General features: G+C 53.7%; 5 protein-coding genes across 5 annotated transcripts; all 5 read left to right on the top strand.

Moving 5' to 3' along the window:
- Positions 1 to 5,041: 5,041 nt before the first annotated feature.
- Positions 5,042 to 6,990, top strand: CPAR01_01318 (glucose transporter rco-3; the record flags this gene model as incomplete). The annotated part of the gene is made up of 3 exons (XM_060485607.1): positions 5,042 to 5,157; positions 5,326 to 5,595; positions 5,658 to 6,990. The coding sequence occupies 3 exons, from the start codon at positions 5,042 to 5,044 to the stop codon at positions 6,988 to 6,990; spliced, it is 1,719 nt and encodes a 572-aa protein (XP_060356464.1).
- A 1,262-nt stretch (positions 6,991 to 8,252) lies between these two features.
- Positions 8,253 to 8,838, top strand: CPAR01_01317 (IBR domain-containing protein; the record flags this gene model as incomplete). Its single annotated transcript, XM_060485606.1, has 2 exons — positions 8,253 to 8,526; positions 8,591 to 8,838. 2 exons carry the CDS (start codon positions 8,253 to 8,255, stop codon positions 8,836 to 8,838), a joined length of 522 nt encoding a protein of 173 aa, XP_060356463.1.
- Positions 8,839 to 9,321: 483 nt separating this feature from the next.
- Positions 9,322 to 10,457, top strand: CPAR01_01316 (uncharacterized protein; the record flags this gene model as incomplete). The annotated part of the gene is made up of 3 exons (XM_060485605.1): positions 9,322 to 9,526; positions 9,750 to 9,907; positions 9,996 to 10,457. 3 exons carry the CDS (start codon positions 9,322 to 9,324, stop codon positions 10,455 to 10,457), a joined length of 825 nt encoding a protein of 274 aa, XP_060356462.1.
- A 679-nt stretch (positions 10,458 to 11,136) lies between these two features.
- Positions 11,137 to 11,886, top strand: CPAR01_01315 (uncharacterized protein; the record flags this gene model as incomplete). The annotated part of the gene is made up of 1 exon (XM_060485604.1): positions 11,137 to 11,886. One exon carries the CDS (start codon positions 11,137 to 11,139, stop codon positions 11,884 to 11,886), a length of 750 nt encoding a protein of 249 aa, XP_060356461.1.
- A 431-nt stretch (positions 11,887 to 12,317) lies between these two features.
- On the top strand, positions 12,318 to 13,803 carry CPAR01_01314 (actin-like protein 4; the record flags this gene model as incomplete). Its single annotated transcript, XM_060485603.1, has 2 exons — positions 12,318 to 12,372; positions 12,431 to 13,803. 2 exons carry the CDS (start codon positions 12,318 to 12,320, stop codon positions 13,801 to 13,803), a joined length of 1,428 nt encoding a protein of 475 aa, XP_060356460.1.
- Between the last annotated feature and the right edge of the window lie 1,595 nt (positions 13,804 to 15,398).

Here is a 15,398-nt window from a genome sequence, read left to right as displayed (position 1 = left end):
TACAGTAAGAGGCCAGCACGAGGCCAAATAAAAACACCAGCCAGGGAAAACCAGGCCCTCTGACGTCCTCTTTGTTGTCCAGGTGTGACTACATATGTCAATGCCCGGGCAAACATTCCAGAAGGTCGAGCCCGGACCGTTTTCCATCCTTCTCTTTCTCCCTCCTGTCAGTGCGCTGCTCGAGCAATATCTCGTAGGGCGAAAGTGTGTTGGTTCCACGAGACTGTGCGGGCCTTTACCTTCGTGCGTGTAGGCTGGCCCAGAGCTGATTTGCAATGCATCTGCATGTCAGATTACTTGGAATGTGGTGCTCGTGGCTTGCCGGTGCAGATGAGACAGCATCCCTCGTGTCTCGGAAGTCTCGCCTGGCTGTTTCATTTCCACTAGAAAAAAAGTCGACTTTGATTGCTGCTTTGAATGGGTAGACCTTCCTGCCATCGGAAGCTGAAGCTAGCGAGCTGCCTTATCAGCCCTAGAGAAAATATGGGCTGGAGGAAGAGCTGTGCCGCCTCGGCTCTCCGTATAAACACGGGATTTGTGGTAGATGCCCACGGGGCTCCATTCTCGTAGTCCTATGGGAGCTGACGGCTGGGGGTGTTGTCTGTCGCAAGCCTCCTCTCACAAAACGCCTACTACTTACTAGTCTTGGGAACTGACGTTAGAGCTTGGGTGAAAACACAACATCAACTGCCAATGAGTCTTTCACCCGTCTACGATTTGGGATGGTATGCATCTGCCACAGCTGGCAGGGCCGGCAAAGAATACAGTTGCTGCTGAAGTGCATAAACGACCTTGAGGCGAGAGGCACATAAGCAGCATGACTTGGAAAACATGAGAAAACCCAGAACAAATCGACGGGTGAGCATCGAGGTCGGAAAAAGTGATGGAGGTGCGGAAAGAGCTGTGCCGCACGCCAGCATGGTCATGGGGTGAGTTGAGGTTGCGAGGGCGTCGTCGTCGTCGGCGTCGGCGTCGGCGTCTGGGTAGGGCGGCTCTTCTCTGAGTGGACAGAGTCTAAAGACTGGAGCCGGGGCCGCGGCTGGAAGCAGTGAACATTCAATTCTGGGGTTGCACCTCAGTGAGGTAAAGTTGATTATTGGAGGAAGCTTGCGAGGAATTCAGAAGTTGGCAAGCGAAGCTGACTAGCTATTCGGGGGGTCGCTTGGCTGGTATTGGTTTACTGTAAGTTGAACTCAAGAGTGTATGACGAGGAATCGCGGTAAACGTGTAGTAGGTATTACTTCGTAGTGTAAGTGGAAGTTGACTAGCGCCAGTGCCGCCCATTGTCACTGGTGTCCATACCAGAACTTCCATTGCCTACGGTCCTGCGGATACCTACCTTACCTAAGGTATTCCGAAGTACCTGGCAAGAAAGAAGTCCGCTGGCCGGTACGAACTACGAGCCAAAAGAGGGGCAGCTGAGAATTTGCGATGAGGTACGGAGTACGGATAGGTACGTCCCCAATTCTGTCAGGGCTGGCGGAGTTTCCCCGCAATTTGTCTGCGCGAACTGAGGTGATCTTTTGTTCCTTGTCCGCCACCCCTGCCCGGCTTTTGGCGGATGGCTTGTGGAGAGATCACACTGTGTCATTATCAGTAATCCCGTTGTCTTGAGCTGGTGGTCTGATGGGAAAGCGGTCAAGCTTCACAGTGTGTTGGCCTGAAAGATGAGTTGGCTCCTCGATGGTGAGATGAACCCCGGATTAAGCTAACACTGTGTGCCGACACCAACGGCCTCTGCATTCCGCACACACACACGCACTCTCTCTCTCACTCACACACCACGCATCTCTTGAATCGTAGACACGCGATACTTGTCGAGGACAAGGCTCGGAATCATGAAATAAGCGACCGCCGCCGCCGCGGCCGCCGCGGCCGCCAGCGGATACAGACTTCTCTGTATTGCGCTCTGAGCATGACAGCGCCATCGTTGTCGTCATCTATACAAACGTCTCCTCATCACGGCAATACAGCACCTAAGGGTACGACGGATACTCAAGCATCGTCCCTGAATATCATCCGCCTTGTCAGACTCAGCTGGGGGTAAGACGGGTCACGAACGGCTGCGCGGCATCGAATGGGGACGCTTTCCCACGGCTTGCACGGGGTACAAGGTAAGGTGGTGAGGTAGCAAGCAGCAGGCACTCGTGGCACCGTCACATAGCTGAGAAGCCAGGGCAGGCCGCTGCTAATGACTGTTTATCAAAATTAGACCTGCCATGAGAGTGATGGGCTGCCGGGCTGTTGTCAAGTGGTCAGTCAGTCATATCTCACTGTTGTCCGCAACCCGAGTGGAAAAATGGTACGACGTACGATGCCCAAACCCAGCAGCATAAGGTACTTGTTGCAGTAGAACAACAGCCCTCCAGCCAAGCACCAAGACAGCGTCCAAGATGCAGGAGATGCTGAGTCAAGGCAATGTAGGCTGAATGCATGTGCGGCCTGCACGATACAGCACAGCACCGGCGCGAAGCTCAAGCAGGAAGCCATGATGCTAATTACAGAATACTACCAAATTACCAATGGAAGGTACTCTTGTCGCTGTCGGTATCCATACTCCACAATCACTCGCAAGAGACAATGGACGGATAGCACAGTGCGTGCGAGAAGCCGACAGGTCCAGTCAAGTCAAAGTCCGTCAGCCCGTCGCCTGCAGCGTGTTTGCCTGGCTGGGCTAGTGTCGTGGCCGCTAATGCAGAGTCGCCTTTGTTTGCCATTGAGAGACATGAACCAAGACCCCGATCCCAAGGACGAGGAAGGCAAAGTACCTTGAGGGTAGCCAAGGGAGGGAATCAGGCGCCTGCGTGCTACACCTCATCAGCACCACATTTATACATGTTTGTAAGGTATCATTAGGGTAGACAGGACAGCTCTCAAGACATGGTTTTTGCGGCGTTCCCCTCGCTCGGGACACCCATGGAAACTACAGTCACATCAGACCAAGACAACTAAACCTCCACTGACACTGACTGCTGCATGGTCAAACTGTAGTGTACACGCAGCCCTAGAGATGCTTCAACGTCTGTGTGTCGTCCTGTCTATCGTCCCTGAACTTTCTGGAAGTTGAGTTTCTCCAGACCCCGACAACCCGATTTCCAGGGAAGCCAGGGGTAATGGTCAGACATCCGACAAGAGATTCCATTGGACATACGGGCGGAGGTTGTTGGCTTGGCTTTGCTTTTCTAACAGGTTTCCAGATGTTTGTGTATGAATGCGTATACGCAAGCGGCCGTGCCGAGAATGAAGTTCATCCTTCCGCCCCAGGATTGACTTCAGTTTCTCATGATCCAAGTTCCTCCAGACTTCAGCGTCCCCCGCAAATAAGGGGAAACCTAGCGTCAAACCATGAAATAATTCAGCAAGTTACGTGGGTGATTGACTCCATTTTGGTGAGAGAGATGCATCAGTGCAGTCGTGTGTGTAACACCTCAGTTCCCTCAGCCACTCAGCCACCTAGGTACCTCGTCGATACCCCGTACAACAGCTTTCGCTCCAAGCAAATTCAAGAGGCTCGACTGTGGAGACCCGACAAGTTGAGAGAATAGCGTCTGTTCAAATCCCTAGGTATCACAGAATAAGATGACCAGCAAGTTGGGAAGCTGGCGAATCTCATCGAGGTACGAATACTGATTCGTACGGTCCAGGCATGTTCACCATATAGCACTTTACGGGTACAATGCCCCGTTCAAGTCCATATTTCCATCCCGCCTTTCATTTTCTGGCGCCAAGGGGGAACAAGAGTAAAAGTCGCCATCGCCAGATGCGGAATAGTCTTGGGAAAGGGGTATGTGACTGGCGAGGTGAGCACGGCCGGATGCACCACTCTTGCTCAAAGGAGCCAATTAGAGCCGCAGCCACTGGGCTGGGGCCTTCGCAAAAGCAGCAAAACCCAAGCACAAGACCTAGCAGAAGACTCAAGAATCGAGGTCCCCAAGAGAGAGGAGCAAGACGAGGGGGACAAGACAGGCGCAGTCACTCGTTCCCAAGAATCGCTAGTCGCCCATACTGTGGGAGACGAGGGGGGGGGGGAGAGCCCCTCAAAAAACTGTGCTGATCCACGGTGCCACGGGTCCTTCGTCCTTCCCCCCTCGTCCCTTCAGCAGATGGGTGGGCGAAGGTGGATGTGGCAGAAGTCAATCTTGTTGGTTGCGTCGAGGCTTCACAGTGTTTGACTCTGAGTCTGTCCACGGGGCAGCTTGATTGTGCCTTTTTTTCTGCCCATACCTCGCAACTTGAATTAAGTATATCACTGCGTCTCGTACGGGTCCTGTCACCTTTTCGCTACGTACTGTGGTACTGCTGGTGCTTTTTCTGCTTTGCTTTTTCCGCGCTGATGCTGTGTGCTGTGTGCTAATGGCGGGGGTGAGACTCGAGAGAGAGCGCTGACCTGAGCGTGCTGAGGTAAGGCGAGAACTGGAAGCGGGAAAGCCTTGCTGCTTTTCTTGCCCGCCCTCCATCTCCATATTTCCCCTTGCCCTCCATCTTTCTGACTGGTTCATCTTCCGTCTTGGGTTCCACACACCCCAGACTCGCGCTGTTCACAGTGTTCTCTGTGCCCCAGGCCCCCATCCTCTGAGGTGCCTCGCCGCCCCCGTTCTCTCAGTCCCAGAACTCCCAGACTCTCAGACTCCCACTGTGCCACTGTGGTGGGCGTATGTACGCAGTAGGTGGGCGGTGGTGGCTTTTTTGGTGGCTCCTTCTTCCGAACTGGACTGGACTGACTGACTACCTTAGTCGTAGAGTATCCGGGACCCGACTGCCCGACCTTTCGTGCTTCTTACCTTCGCCTGTCTCCCTGCTTCCTTCTCCACACCCCATCTGCCTGTCCTGTCCCATTCCATCCTATCCATCCATCGTTACCCACACTTCGTCGATTCACCACTCTTCACTCGCCCGCCGTCCCCGTCTCCGTCGCCCGTCACTTCACTCAAATGGTCGCCGGCCCATTTCCACCTCGATTCTCGACGACCCTCGAGAGTTTCGCCCTCTCATAGTACAACGCTTCCATTCTGGATTGCTCGAGCCGAAACCCCCCTTCACCATGGCGATAGCCATGGGCTGGCAGAAGCCCGACAATGTCGCCGGCTCGTCGGCCCCGGCCATCATGGTCGGTCTGTTCGTCGCCTCAGGCGGATTGCTCTTTGGCTACGACACTGGGTAAGCACACGCAAACCCCTATGCGCAACGCGGCAATACGATCGAGCACCACCGCCAACGACAAACGAACGAGACGAGGAAAAGAACGCGATGGCGCTGGTGCTCATATTCGTGTGTTCGTGGGGGGATTCTTCCGAGACCTGGACGCTGATTCGTGACGGACTGTAGAACGATTAACGGTATCCTCTCCATGACGGCCTTCCGACGAGACTTTTCCACCGGTTATACCGAAAACCTGAAGCCTGCTATTTCGCCCGCCGAATCCTCCATCATCGTCGCAATTCTAAGTGCCGGGACAGTCCTCGGTGCTCTCCTCGCCGCACCCATCGGCGATAGTTGGGGCCGTCGCATTTCGCTCATCTTATCCGCCGGCGTCTTCAGCTTTGGCGGTATTTTCCAAGTCTGCGCGCATGACATCCCAATGCTCTTGGTCGGAAGGTATGCTTAAAGGATTGGTTGTGTCGGCTCATCGCGCAACGCGTCGCTGACCAAACGCACAGGTTTTTTGCTGGTGTCGGCGTCGGATCTATCTCAGTTCTCGTCCCAGTCTATCAGTCAGAAATGGCCCCGAAGTGGATTCGTGGTACACTCGTCTGCGCCTACCAACTATCCATCACGATTGGGTTATTGTCTGCGTCCTTTGTCAACATCTTGACCGAAAGGCTGGACTCGGGCGCCGCCTACCGCATCCCGCTTGGCCTTCAACTTGTGTGGGCCGTCGTCTTAACCCTCGGTCTCCTCGTCCTTCCCGAAACACCACGCTTTCTTGTCAAGAAGGGCAAGCCAGAAGCCGCGGGTTTATCACTCAGTCGCCTCCGTCGCCTCGATATTACCCATCCCGCCCTACTCGACGAGCTCCAGGAAATCGTGGCAAACCACGAGTATGAACTCACACTTGGCCCAGACTCATACAAGGAAATCTTTTATGGGTCGCCCCATCTTGGTCGAAGAACTCTCACTGGATGTTGCCTTCAAATGCTGCAACAACTTACGGGTATCAACTTCATCATGTACTACAGCACGTCCTTCTTCGATGGCGCCAGGGTTGAGAACCCTTACGTGAAGGCTCTCATCATCAACATCATCAATGTTGTTGGAACAGTCCCGGGACTCCTTGTCATCGAATCATGGGGCCGTCGCAAGCTGCTCATGGTCGGTGCCATCGGCATGGCAGTCTGTCAACTCCTCATCGCCTCCTTCTCTACAGCTGCCGGAGAGAACCTACAGCAGGCTGCGCAAACCATTTTGATCGTCTTCTGCGCCATCAACATATTCTTCTTCGCAGCATCGTGGGGCCCCGTGTGCTGGGTCATCACGTCCGAGATATACCCCTTGAAGATCCGTGCAAAGGCTGCTTCTATTTCGACCGCTTCCAACTGGCTCTTGAACTTTGGCATCGCATACGGTACTCCATTCATGGTTGGTCAGGGACCCGGCTATGCAGATATTGGTCCCAAGATCTTCTTCCTCTGGGGTGCCTTTTGCATTCTGGCCGTTCTATTTGTGTGGTGCATGGTCTTCGAGACCAGCAAGATCAGTCTTGAGCAGATTGATGAGATGTACGAACGTGTCGACTACGCCTGGAACAGCACCAGGTTCGAACCAAGCTGGAGCTTCCAACAAATTCTAGACGAAGGGTGGTCGCCTAGTGGTCAACCCCCACCGGAACACGAACTGCAACAAACACAGACAAATTCCACTTCACAAACGACGCAAACCTCACAGACAAACTCAAATTCAGCAACATCAACAAACACCGGCGCGACTGCGAGCTCGACGGAAGCGGAAGCAAAGATGTTATCCCAGATGGGTAATGTGGACTTCAGTTATTGATCATTTATACCCATCTTCTACTTTATATCTGATGTTACTATTACCACTCTTTTTCTTTCTTTGTCATTTCAAATCATATCCCGGATAGCAGCGTCGGAGTTTACAATGTTTGGAGTTTATGGGGAGGGGTTCATTGGCCATAGCCACCGATGGGCGGTTGGTTCTGGGGGTTCATTCTGGCGGAAACAGGTCTTGCCACTATATTGCAGCGCAGCGGTCGTTTGGACAAAGCAAGTAAAGATATCACGGTCAATGTCGACGAGAATATCCCATTATGGTTTGACGAAGGAGTCAGCTTTTATGGCGTAAGGGAGTCGATGATATATCAAATCCACCTCTTTGGGCATAACACCTTAGTATGACGGAGCGGTGGGAACAAGGCCGGTTTCATCCGGTCTAGAAGATAGGCAGGGGCAAGGCAGCTCTTTTGTCATCTATCAATTTGAGTCAAGTCAGTCCGTCACTGTTCAATGACACTTTGCTGTTTTCCATGACACCTGTGACCTGTGACTGGGTACGATTTCTCGACACCACGGTACACGTGCCTAAGAAAGTAGCTTTGGGTCCGAAGTAGAAAGTGGGAAATCCTGTCCCGGTACTTTGGCCGTGTCTATCACATGCCCCACGGCGAAATATCAATATCTTGTTACTGATCTAGTTGGTTTGTGCCTTTCTCATGGATTCGTATGCAAAGTTGATTCTCGGATAGTAGCTCCGCAAACAGATACATTTTACCTGCCCAGCAGAGTTGAGGCCGATTTGAATATGCAAAACTTGGCCTAGGAAGAAGAATCTACTGCAGCACGTATTCCAGCATCGACCTCCATATTTATTTTCGAAAGAAGCATGGTTCGAGAGCTCCCCCTCCTCCATCCCCCTTGTGGCTTCACTATGAATCCATGAAGTGCTACCTATCCTATGTGTCGTGCACATAATGTAAATACGGGTTCTTATTCTTCGGATTGAAGGGAGTCTGTACGGTGCTTATTGAGAGTGACTGGGGCTGTATAGTGATGGATAAACACATTCACTGGATTGTCAGTACGCCTCGTGACGCTGAATGAAGGAAACTCCATGTCCATTTTGAGTACTTCTTCACCGCTGACAGTTGTGGCTCCGAGGGGTCGGCAATGTGCTACTAGCCCGTTAGAGAGAGAGGAAGAGAGACATCCAGCATCGATACTCCTCGAGACGATAGCCAACACACATAGAGCAACACCTTGCCCCATGGAACGCAAAAGAACTAGACCAAACCTACAAAGATGGACCTCTTTCAACGCCTCGACGAAGATGTTACAAACATCATCATTGAACATGGTTTCCTCAACCTCGACACGTTGCGCTTTGCGACGGAACGGGAGGTCGAGCGTGCTACCGTTAGGGCGCTCGAGATGGCTACCCCGGATCAGCAGCTCGCTATTGCCATGAGACAGAGTGTCATGGGAATAGAAGGCGACGACGCCATTGTTCACGAAGATGAGAACGAGGCCAACGATAATGATGCCAACAATAACGCCGGTAACGTTGTCATGGAGGGTACAGGAGGTTATATCGGCTGGGAAGAACGCAATCGCCTTCTGACTAATACTCGGAACAACAGCGCAGAAACCTCAGACGCTGAAGACGACAATGACATCAACAACAACGACAGAACGGAATGCGTCGTCTGCTTCACGGCACGACAACCCCTCCACCGCCTCCCTTGTGGCTGCCGAATGTGCCCCCGCTGCCTCCGGCGCTGTCTCCGCGCGGGATTACGCCCAGGAGGCTGGCCGCCGCGGTGCTGTCAGCCTCTACAACCAGAAAACGTCGAGCAGGCCGCCGGCGAGGGACGGCCGCGGCTGGTGAGGCTGTATGGACAGGTTCGGGTTGAGGAGGAGACGCCGGGCGAGGAGAGGGTGTATTGTGCTAGGCCGGAGTGTGCTGCGTTTATACCGGCTGCTGGTGGTGCTACTTGTCTTGCATGTGGGCAGGGGACGTGTCGGCAGTGTCGGAGACCGCTCCATCCGGGACAGCTGTGTGGCACCGAGGCTGAGGATGCGGCGTTGATGGATGTCATGGACGAGCTTGATTTTTCGCCTTGTCCTAGTTGTCGGAGGATTATCGAGCGTGCGGGCGGGTGTACGCACATGACGTGAGTTTTTGTGCCTCCCCCTTTCTTTCCCTTTCTCTCCTCCTATACTGGAAAGCAAAGTGAAGTAAAGAAGTTTCGAGAGTAGAACTGATTAGAGGACGTGTAGGTGCGTATGCGGCGAAGAGTTCTGCTTCTCGTGCGGCGGGATATGGAGGAGAGGCTGTGTGCAAAATTGCAGAGGTTGGGGCCGTGTGAATATGAGGGATCGGAGGACGACATATCAGCAGGGTCAACTTGGGGAAGATGGTCGACTGGTTGTTCCCACGCCGGTACTTCAGCACCCTCCTTTCCCTCCTCCTCCGCCGCCGCCTCAACCGCCTCAGGTTCAACCGGAAGTCCAACCGCAAGCTCAACCCTTTCCGCAAGCAAATCTTGATGGTTTGTGGGTACCGTTTCCTGCAGGTAAGTGACTCCTCTGTCACGCCCAGTCATCGGATGAGGAACATGTGACATTCATAAGAGGGGGCACGCGCAACTTCAATGTGGGTTCAGCCTATGGTTGTGCCATTTCCTCCTCCGCCAGTACAGTCCTCGATCGACGCCAGCCGTATCAATTCTCTCTGACTGCCGCTTTCACACCTGTGGCTATCAACAAGATTTGGGGGGACTAACTTGTCGTTTGTAGGAGTTCCCCAGCCGCAAGTGCAAGGTCTCCAACCCGTGGGAGAAACACCGTTCATAGATCAGCGCAACGTATACGACATGGACCGGGAAGCCCGTATTCGACAGGGCCAGGGACGGTTCAGCATCATCATGTACTACCCAGACGGCAGAAACACCGAGGTATGCTAAGAATCTGGCTTCCCTTCTCCTATCTTCCTCTCCCTAGTTGTGAACCCTCGACTGACATGGACTCACTCCCATAATCCAGCCAGAAACCCGAGAGTGGCGCCCTGAACCCCGCGCCAACAGACGCCGACCACCTCCCCTCGCGCGTCTAGGCGAGAGGGCGGGAGCACCGCGGGCCTGGCCCGTATTCGCGATCCACGCCGAGGACCCCCTGTGCAGCCATCACCTGCCGGCGTCGTGGGAGGTGGAGGACATGAACAACCGCGTCCAGCCGCCCGCGTGCACGTTTTGCCGGTCGAGGGCGTACGCCGTGTACTTTCGGTGCCGGACGTGCGGGATCGTGGCGTGTAGTATGCATAATAGCGTCCGGTTTGGGTTGACGTGGGCGCAGGCGGTGAGGGTGAGGAACGGGTTGAGGAATCGGGTCTGGATTGAGCCGGCGGGCACTAGGAGAGGTGAGAATAGGAGAGACGAGAATCGGAGAGGTGAGTGTATCCGTTTCCTGACCAGTTTGACGTCGGTGTTTGCCGGAGTTTTTTTCTGACTTTGTGAATAGGTTGGTTTCGACAGGCGTTTGGGAGAAGATGATGCGGATGGGTGTATCCGTGGCACGGGTGGAATAGTTTGCTTCTTGATGTGTCTGGAGAGAGAGGAAAGAGACAGAGGCTGGTCAGAATCGATATAAATCAAAAGGCAAAGACCGGGGAAATAGTTGATCGGTCAATTCTTGATTCAAAATAACTAGACTTTATTGAAGTAAGGCGCATTGAAGTTAAACACTGTGTAAGTGATCTGGGCTGCTCACTGCTATAGTCACCTTCTTGGTCTCTAAGCCATAATGATTCCTACGAGAACCTGCAAAATATGTTGGCATAAATTACTCCAACTGTTTACTTATCGAAGAGAAATTTTTTATAGACTAATACGAGTTTCGTAACCTGATGGATTTACAGAAGATGACACCAAGGGTCTGGTGAACGGGAAGAAAGGAAGTTCAAAAGTTACCTAATCGGCGCCGACCTTGAGGAGAAAGCGGCCCCACTACTCCGTGCATGAGAGGTACCTACCTAAGGTAGGTAGACAGGGGCAGGACGGACAGGGCCAATTCTAGGTTTCCACTGGAGCTAACCTGGGGAAATGGCGATTCTGCCTCCTGCAACACCACAACTCCACTGTCGCAACACTGATAGCAGAGGCCGGGCTAATCGGGCTTCTCGCCCAAGATGTCTCTATCCTCAGACGAAGAAGAAGAGCTCCTCTTTGACAACCAATCCTTCGCCTCCGAGTCCAGCGACGACGACGAAGAGCTACCGGCCCCGCGACCCCTGCATCACAACTTAAATTACTTTGCGCCCCCCTTCTACGGTCGCCCGCCAACCCCTCTGCCTCCTTCGCCGTCACTGACATCGCTCCTCCGCCCATCGCGACCGACGACTCCCGATGCCTCAGACGACGACTTTGAGCCCGTGCCGCGCGCGTCGCCGCAGGTGCCGACCTACGAATACTACGGCTTCGTCCTGTACCTATTCTCGACGCTGACCTTCCTCGTCTACCTGCTCTGGTCCTACCTGCCCTCGCCTTTCCTCCACGCGCTGGGCATTTACTACTATCCGAACCGCTGGTGGTCGCTCGCGATCCCGGCTTTCCTCACGATGCTGGGGGTCTATATTTACATCGCGCTCGCGGCGTACAATACGGAGATTCTGACGCTGCCGCTGAGCTCCATTGAGACGGTGGTGGATGATGCCTCTAAGATTGGAGTCATTGACAGCAAGGGGCGGCTGAGGGATGACCCGAAGAAGAGGTCTAGGAATAAGAGAGATCATAGGCTGCCCGGGGGAGGATACGACTGGAAGAATATATGGAACGAGGGGACGGATGCTGTTATGGACATACCGTTGGCCGGCGCGTGTGAAGTCCTCTACGGAGAAGGCCGAGATTTCGAGTCAGAGGACGAATATATTGTGACATGAAGCCTGAAATCAGCAACTAATTGAAAACGAATACAATCAAAACGAAAATGAGATACCCATTGCGCGCGAGATTCGTAGTCCAATCATATTTCAAAATGCCAAAGTGACTGGCATAGCCTTTCTATTGAGGCTCCGCTCTTTAGATCCAATGCTCAAGTGCTGTATGGTGGGATGTGACGATTTTGTAATTTAATGGTAGACATCCCTGCTCGGTCAGTAGCTCTCACCGAGAGCTCGTACAGTGTGTCGCGCTATGACACAGTGGGGTGTGGCTGGAATCTCTCAGCCTTGCACCTTCCTCCAACCACCGCGCCAAATTTTGACCAGACGCGACCTTCAATCGACCGAAGCATCGCAACAACCCACCCCACCGCCCCCGAACCATCTCAATTACTTCGGTGGATTGTCGCTTCACACGTCGAATTGCAATCATGTCCCAACAACCGCTGTCCTCGGCCGTCCAGCCGACCGACATCTACGGAGGAGGTAAGTGCCCACCGCCAGCTGTACTCTACGCGTGACCCAATCTTACCATCGCGAACAGATGAGGTCTCCGCCCTGGTCCTCGACCCAGGCTACTGCAGCACCCGCGCCGGATTCGCTGGCGAAGATGTCCCCAAGTCCGTCTTCCCGTCCTTCTACGGCCGCGTTGGCTCCTCCGATACCCCGACGACCGTCTTCGGCGACGAGTGCCTGATCCCCCGGGCCGACCTTGAGGTCCGCAACTACATGACGCGCGACAGTGTTGTCGAGGACTGGGATGTCGCCAACAAGCTTTGGGAGCACATGCTCATCACACGCCTCCAGCCCGGACGCCCGACTCACCCGTCCAAGAACGGCCTGAATGATGACCCCAAGGAGGAAGTCGAGGGAGGTGAGGCCAACGGCGACGTCGACGTGGCCATGGAGGACGTGGAGTCGCAAGAGAAGGCCCTGCAAGAGAACCCGCTCCTGATGACAGAGGCGCCGTGGAACTCTGCAAAGTCTAGAGAGAAGGCCATTGAAATTATCATGGAGAACTGGGGCTGCCCTGCGTTTTGGCTCAGCAGAACGCCCGTTCTGGCTGCTTTTGCCGCTGGCAAAGCGAGCGCCCTGGTCATTGACGTCGGCGGCTCCAACACTTCGGTTACAGCTATTCACGACGGCATGGTCCTGAAGCGATCCATCCAGAAGTCTCCCGTTGGTGGCCTGTGGCTGTCGTCCCAGATTCGCAGCCTATGGGAGACCTCAGAGCCCAAGATCGAGCCCGTTCCTACATACATGGTCGAGAGTAAGACCCCCGTCGATGCAGGTGCTCCTGCTCAGTTCAAGGAACGCAAGTTCGACTTCTCCATCACCGACTCATTCCGCGCCTACGAGGACGACCGTCTCCTTACGGAATTCAAGGAGTCAGTGGTCGAGACCTGGCGCGGACCCGGCAAGTACGCCGTGCCGCAAAACGAGGAGTTCGCTAAGACGCAACCCGGCCGCGTGTTTGAGTTCCCCAACGGCGCGAATCAGATGTGGCGCGAGCAGCGGTACAAGGTCTCCGAGGGCATGTGGGACGAGACCGCGGCGTTCCCGACCACCAACGAGGAGTTCCGCCTGAACAAGTCGCAGACGATCCCCGAGCTCATCCGCGCCGCCCTGAACGCTGTCGACGTCGACCTGCGTCCCAACCTCCTCGGCAACATTGTTGTCACTGGCAGCACCAGCTTGCTCAACGGCTTCAACGACCGTCTGAACAATGAGCTTACGGCCATGTACCCCGGCCTCAAGATCAAGATCCATGCTGCCGGTCTCTCCAGCGAGCGTCGCTTCGGCGCCTGGATCGGCGGCAGCATCCTGGCTAGCTTGGGCACCTTCCACCAGATGTGGATCTCGCGCAAGGAGTACGAGGAGAACGGTGTCAGCATCGTGGAGAAGCGTTGCAAGTGATTGCCGTCATTCAAGGGCCCGTTGGGGATCAAAGTTAGGATAGGGGTAGCAGGAGTATGGCGGGAGGGTCATTGTTACTCGTTACTAAGAAAAGGGCGTATGGAGTTTGCACAAAAGGCTTTTTTCTGACTATCAGAGGGAAGAGGCAGACGGTGGGCGTCAAAAGACTACCTCGCATTAAGACCGTCTTGGAAGGATGCTATCTGTACGCGTATGCAATCTGTTCCTTCATCGGAGATACACAGATTGTGAAAATACAAAAACGTATCAAACGAACGTTCAATGCTGCGTATCTTCGCATAGCATTTCTACTCTGCAGCGATTTGGTAATATATGTATTCGAATGTCGGGATGGAGTCGACTAGCTTACGGTTCTTCGCGTGTAGATTGCGGAGTTGCGAATGTTATAGCAGATCTTGTCTTGCATTGCGTGAGATGATCGGAGCGGGTCGATTCTCAGCCAGCCACTCGCAATCAAGGTTGGAGTCGACAATGGGCAAGTAGGTAGATTAAACGTGGCTTTTTGTCCTGTTCATTGGTGAAGCATATTTGGCTTGACGCTATGCCGCATTAGTGAAAGAACGAGTCTGGGGAAATGCGATTCAGAAAAGCGATTGATGTGGAGATGGATGTCTTGAAAGGCCAGAAGGGTGGCAGCTTGTCAAAAGTTTCCTTGTTTGCCATGGATCTGGATACTCTGAACAAGGACAAGTTACGATGCCTTGATTGGTATCTCAGGCATAGGAGATGACTACAACTCGAAGATGAAGTAGGCATGTCAGCATGGCTAGGTATAAGGTTTGTAGCTCAGAAATCTGGACCTACCTTGAGGAAGGTAGACCTCAAGAGACGGTTTTTGCTCTTTCCTCCCGTGTAAGTGAACACGACCCACTCTTCCTCTCCTGTCTAAGTAGGTACCTTACCTAGGTAGGACCTTCCCGTCCATCAACGACCTCGGGCTGTCTGTCTCTCTCAGCTAGGCACCTCAGTACCTACTTGTGCAAACCTTTTCCTTTCCGCTTCCAACTTCTACAAAGTTGACTTACCGCGGTGACCAGCTTCTTACCATCTCACACAACTTATCTCCACATCCACCATCATCAAATGCCATTACGAACACAGAAAGCACGCTTGGCCATATTGTCACCCACAAGCAGACTTTTCTGACTTCACTTTACCGATATATCGATATTTGCTTTGGTTCAACTTCGCGTTAGGAAAGCAAAACCACCATCCTCCACCGTCGATTTTAGGTATGCCATGACAGAAACAAAAACCCCATTGCCGATGACCACCTGGGGTAGAACGGGCAGGCACGGGCCACTGGCCATTGCTGCCTTCTTCGAAGCAAAGTAATTGGCTGACAACTGACGCCTCAGGCACCCCTGCAGAAATCGCACCTGAGTCACCCAAATTTCTGCGGCTCTACGTGAACTTTCCCTCCTGCTTCCCCAGAGCCGACCGACGCGTCGCCCCATCGACTTCACGAGCTCCGAACGAACGAACGCTGACCCCGACGCATCGGAAGACACCACGCGAGGCATGGTATAGAACAGACACAGGTCGGCGCACAATATCGGAGGTGTCAGAGGGTG

This window comes from Colletotrichum paranaense, assembly GCF_030867605.1.
Source record: "Colletotrichum paranaense strain IMI 384185 chromosome Unknown Scaffold_1.1, whole genome shotgun sequence".
Taxonomy (NCBI): domain Eukaryota; kingdom Fungi; phylum Ascomycota; class Sordariomycetes; order Glomerellales; family Glomerellaceae; genus Colletotrichum; species Colletotrichum paranaense.
This window is presented reverse-complemented; position numbering and strand designations above follow the sequence as displayed.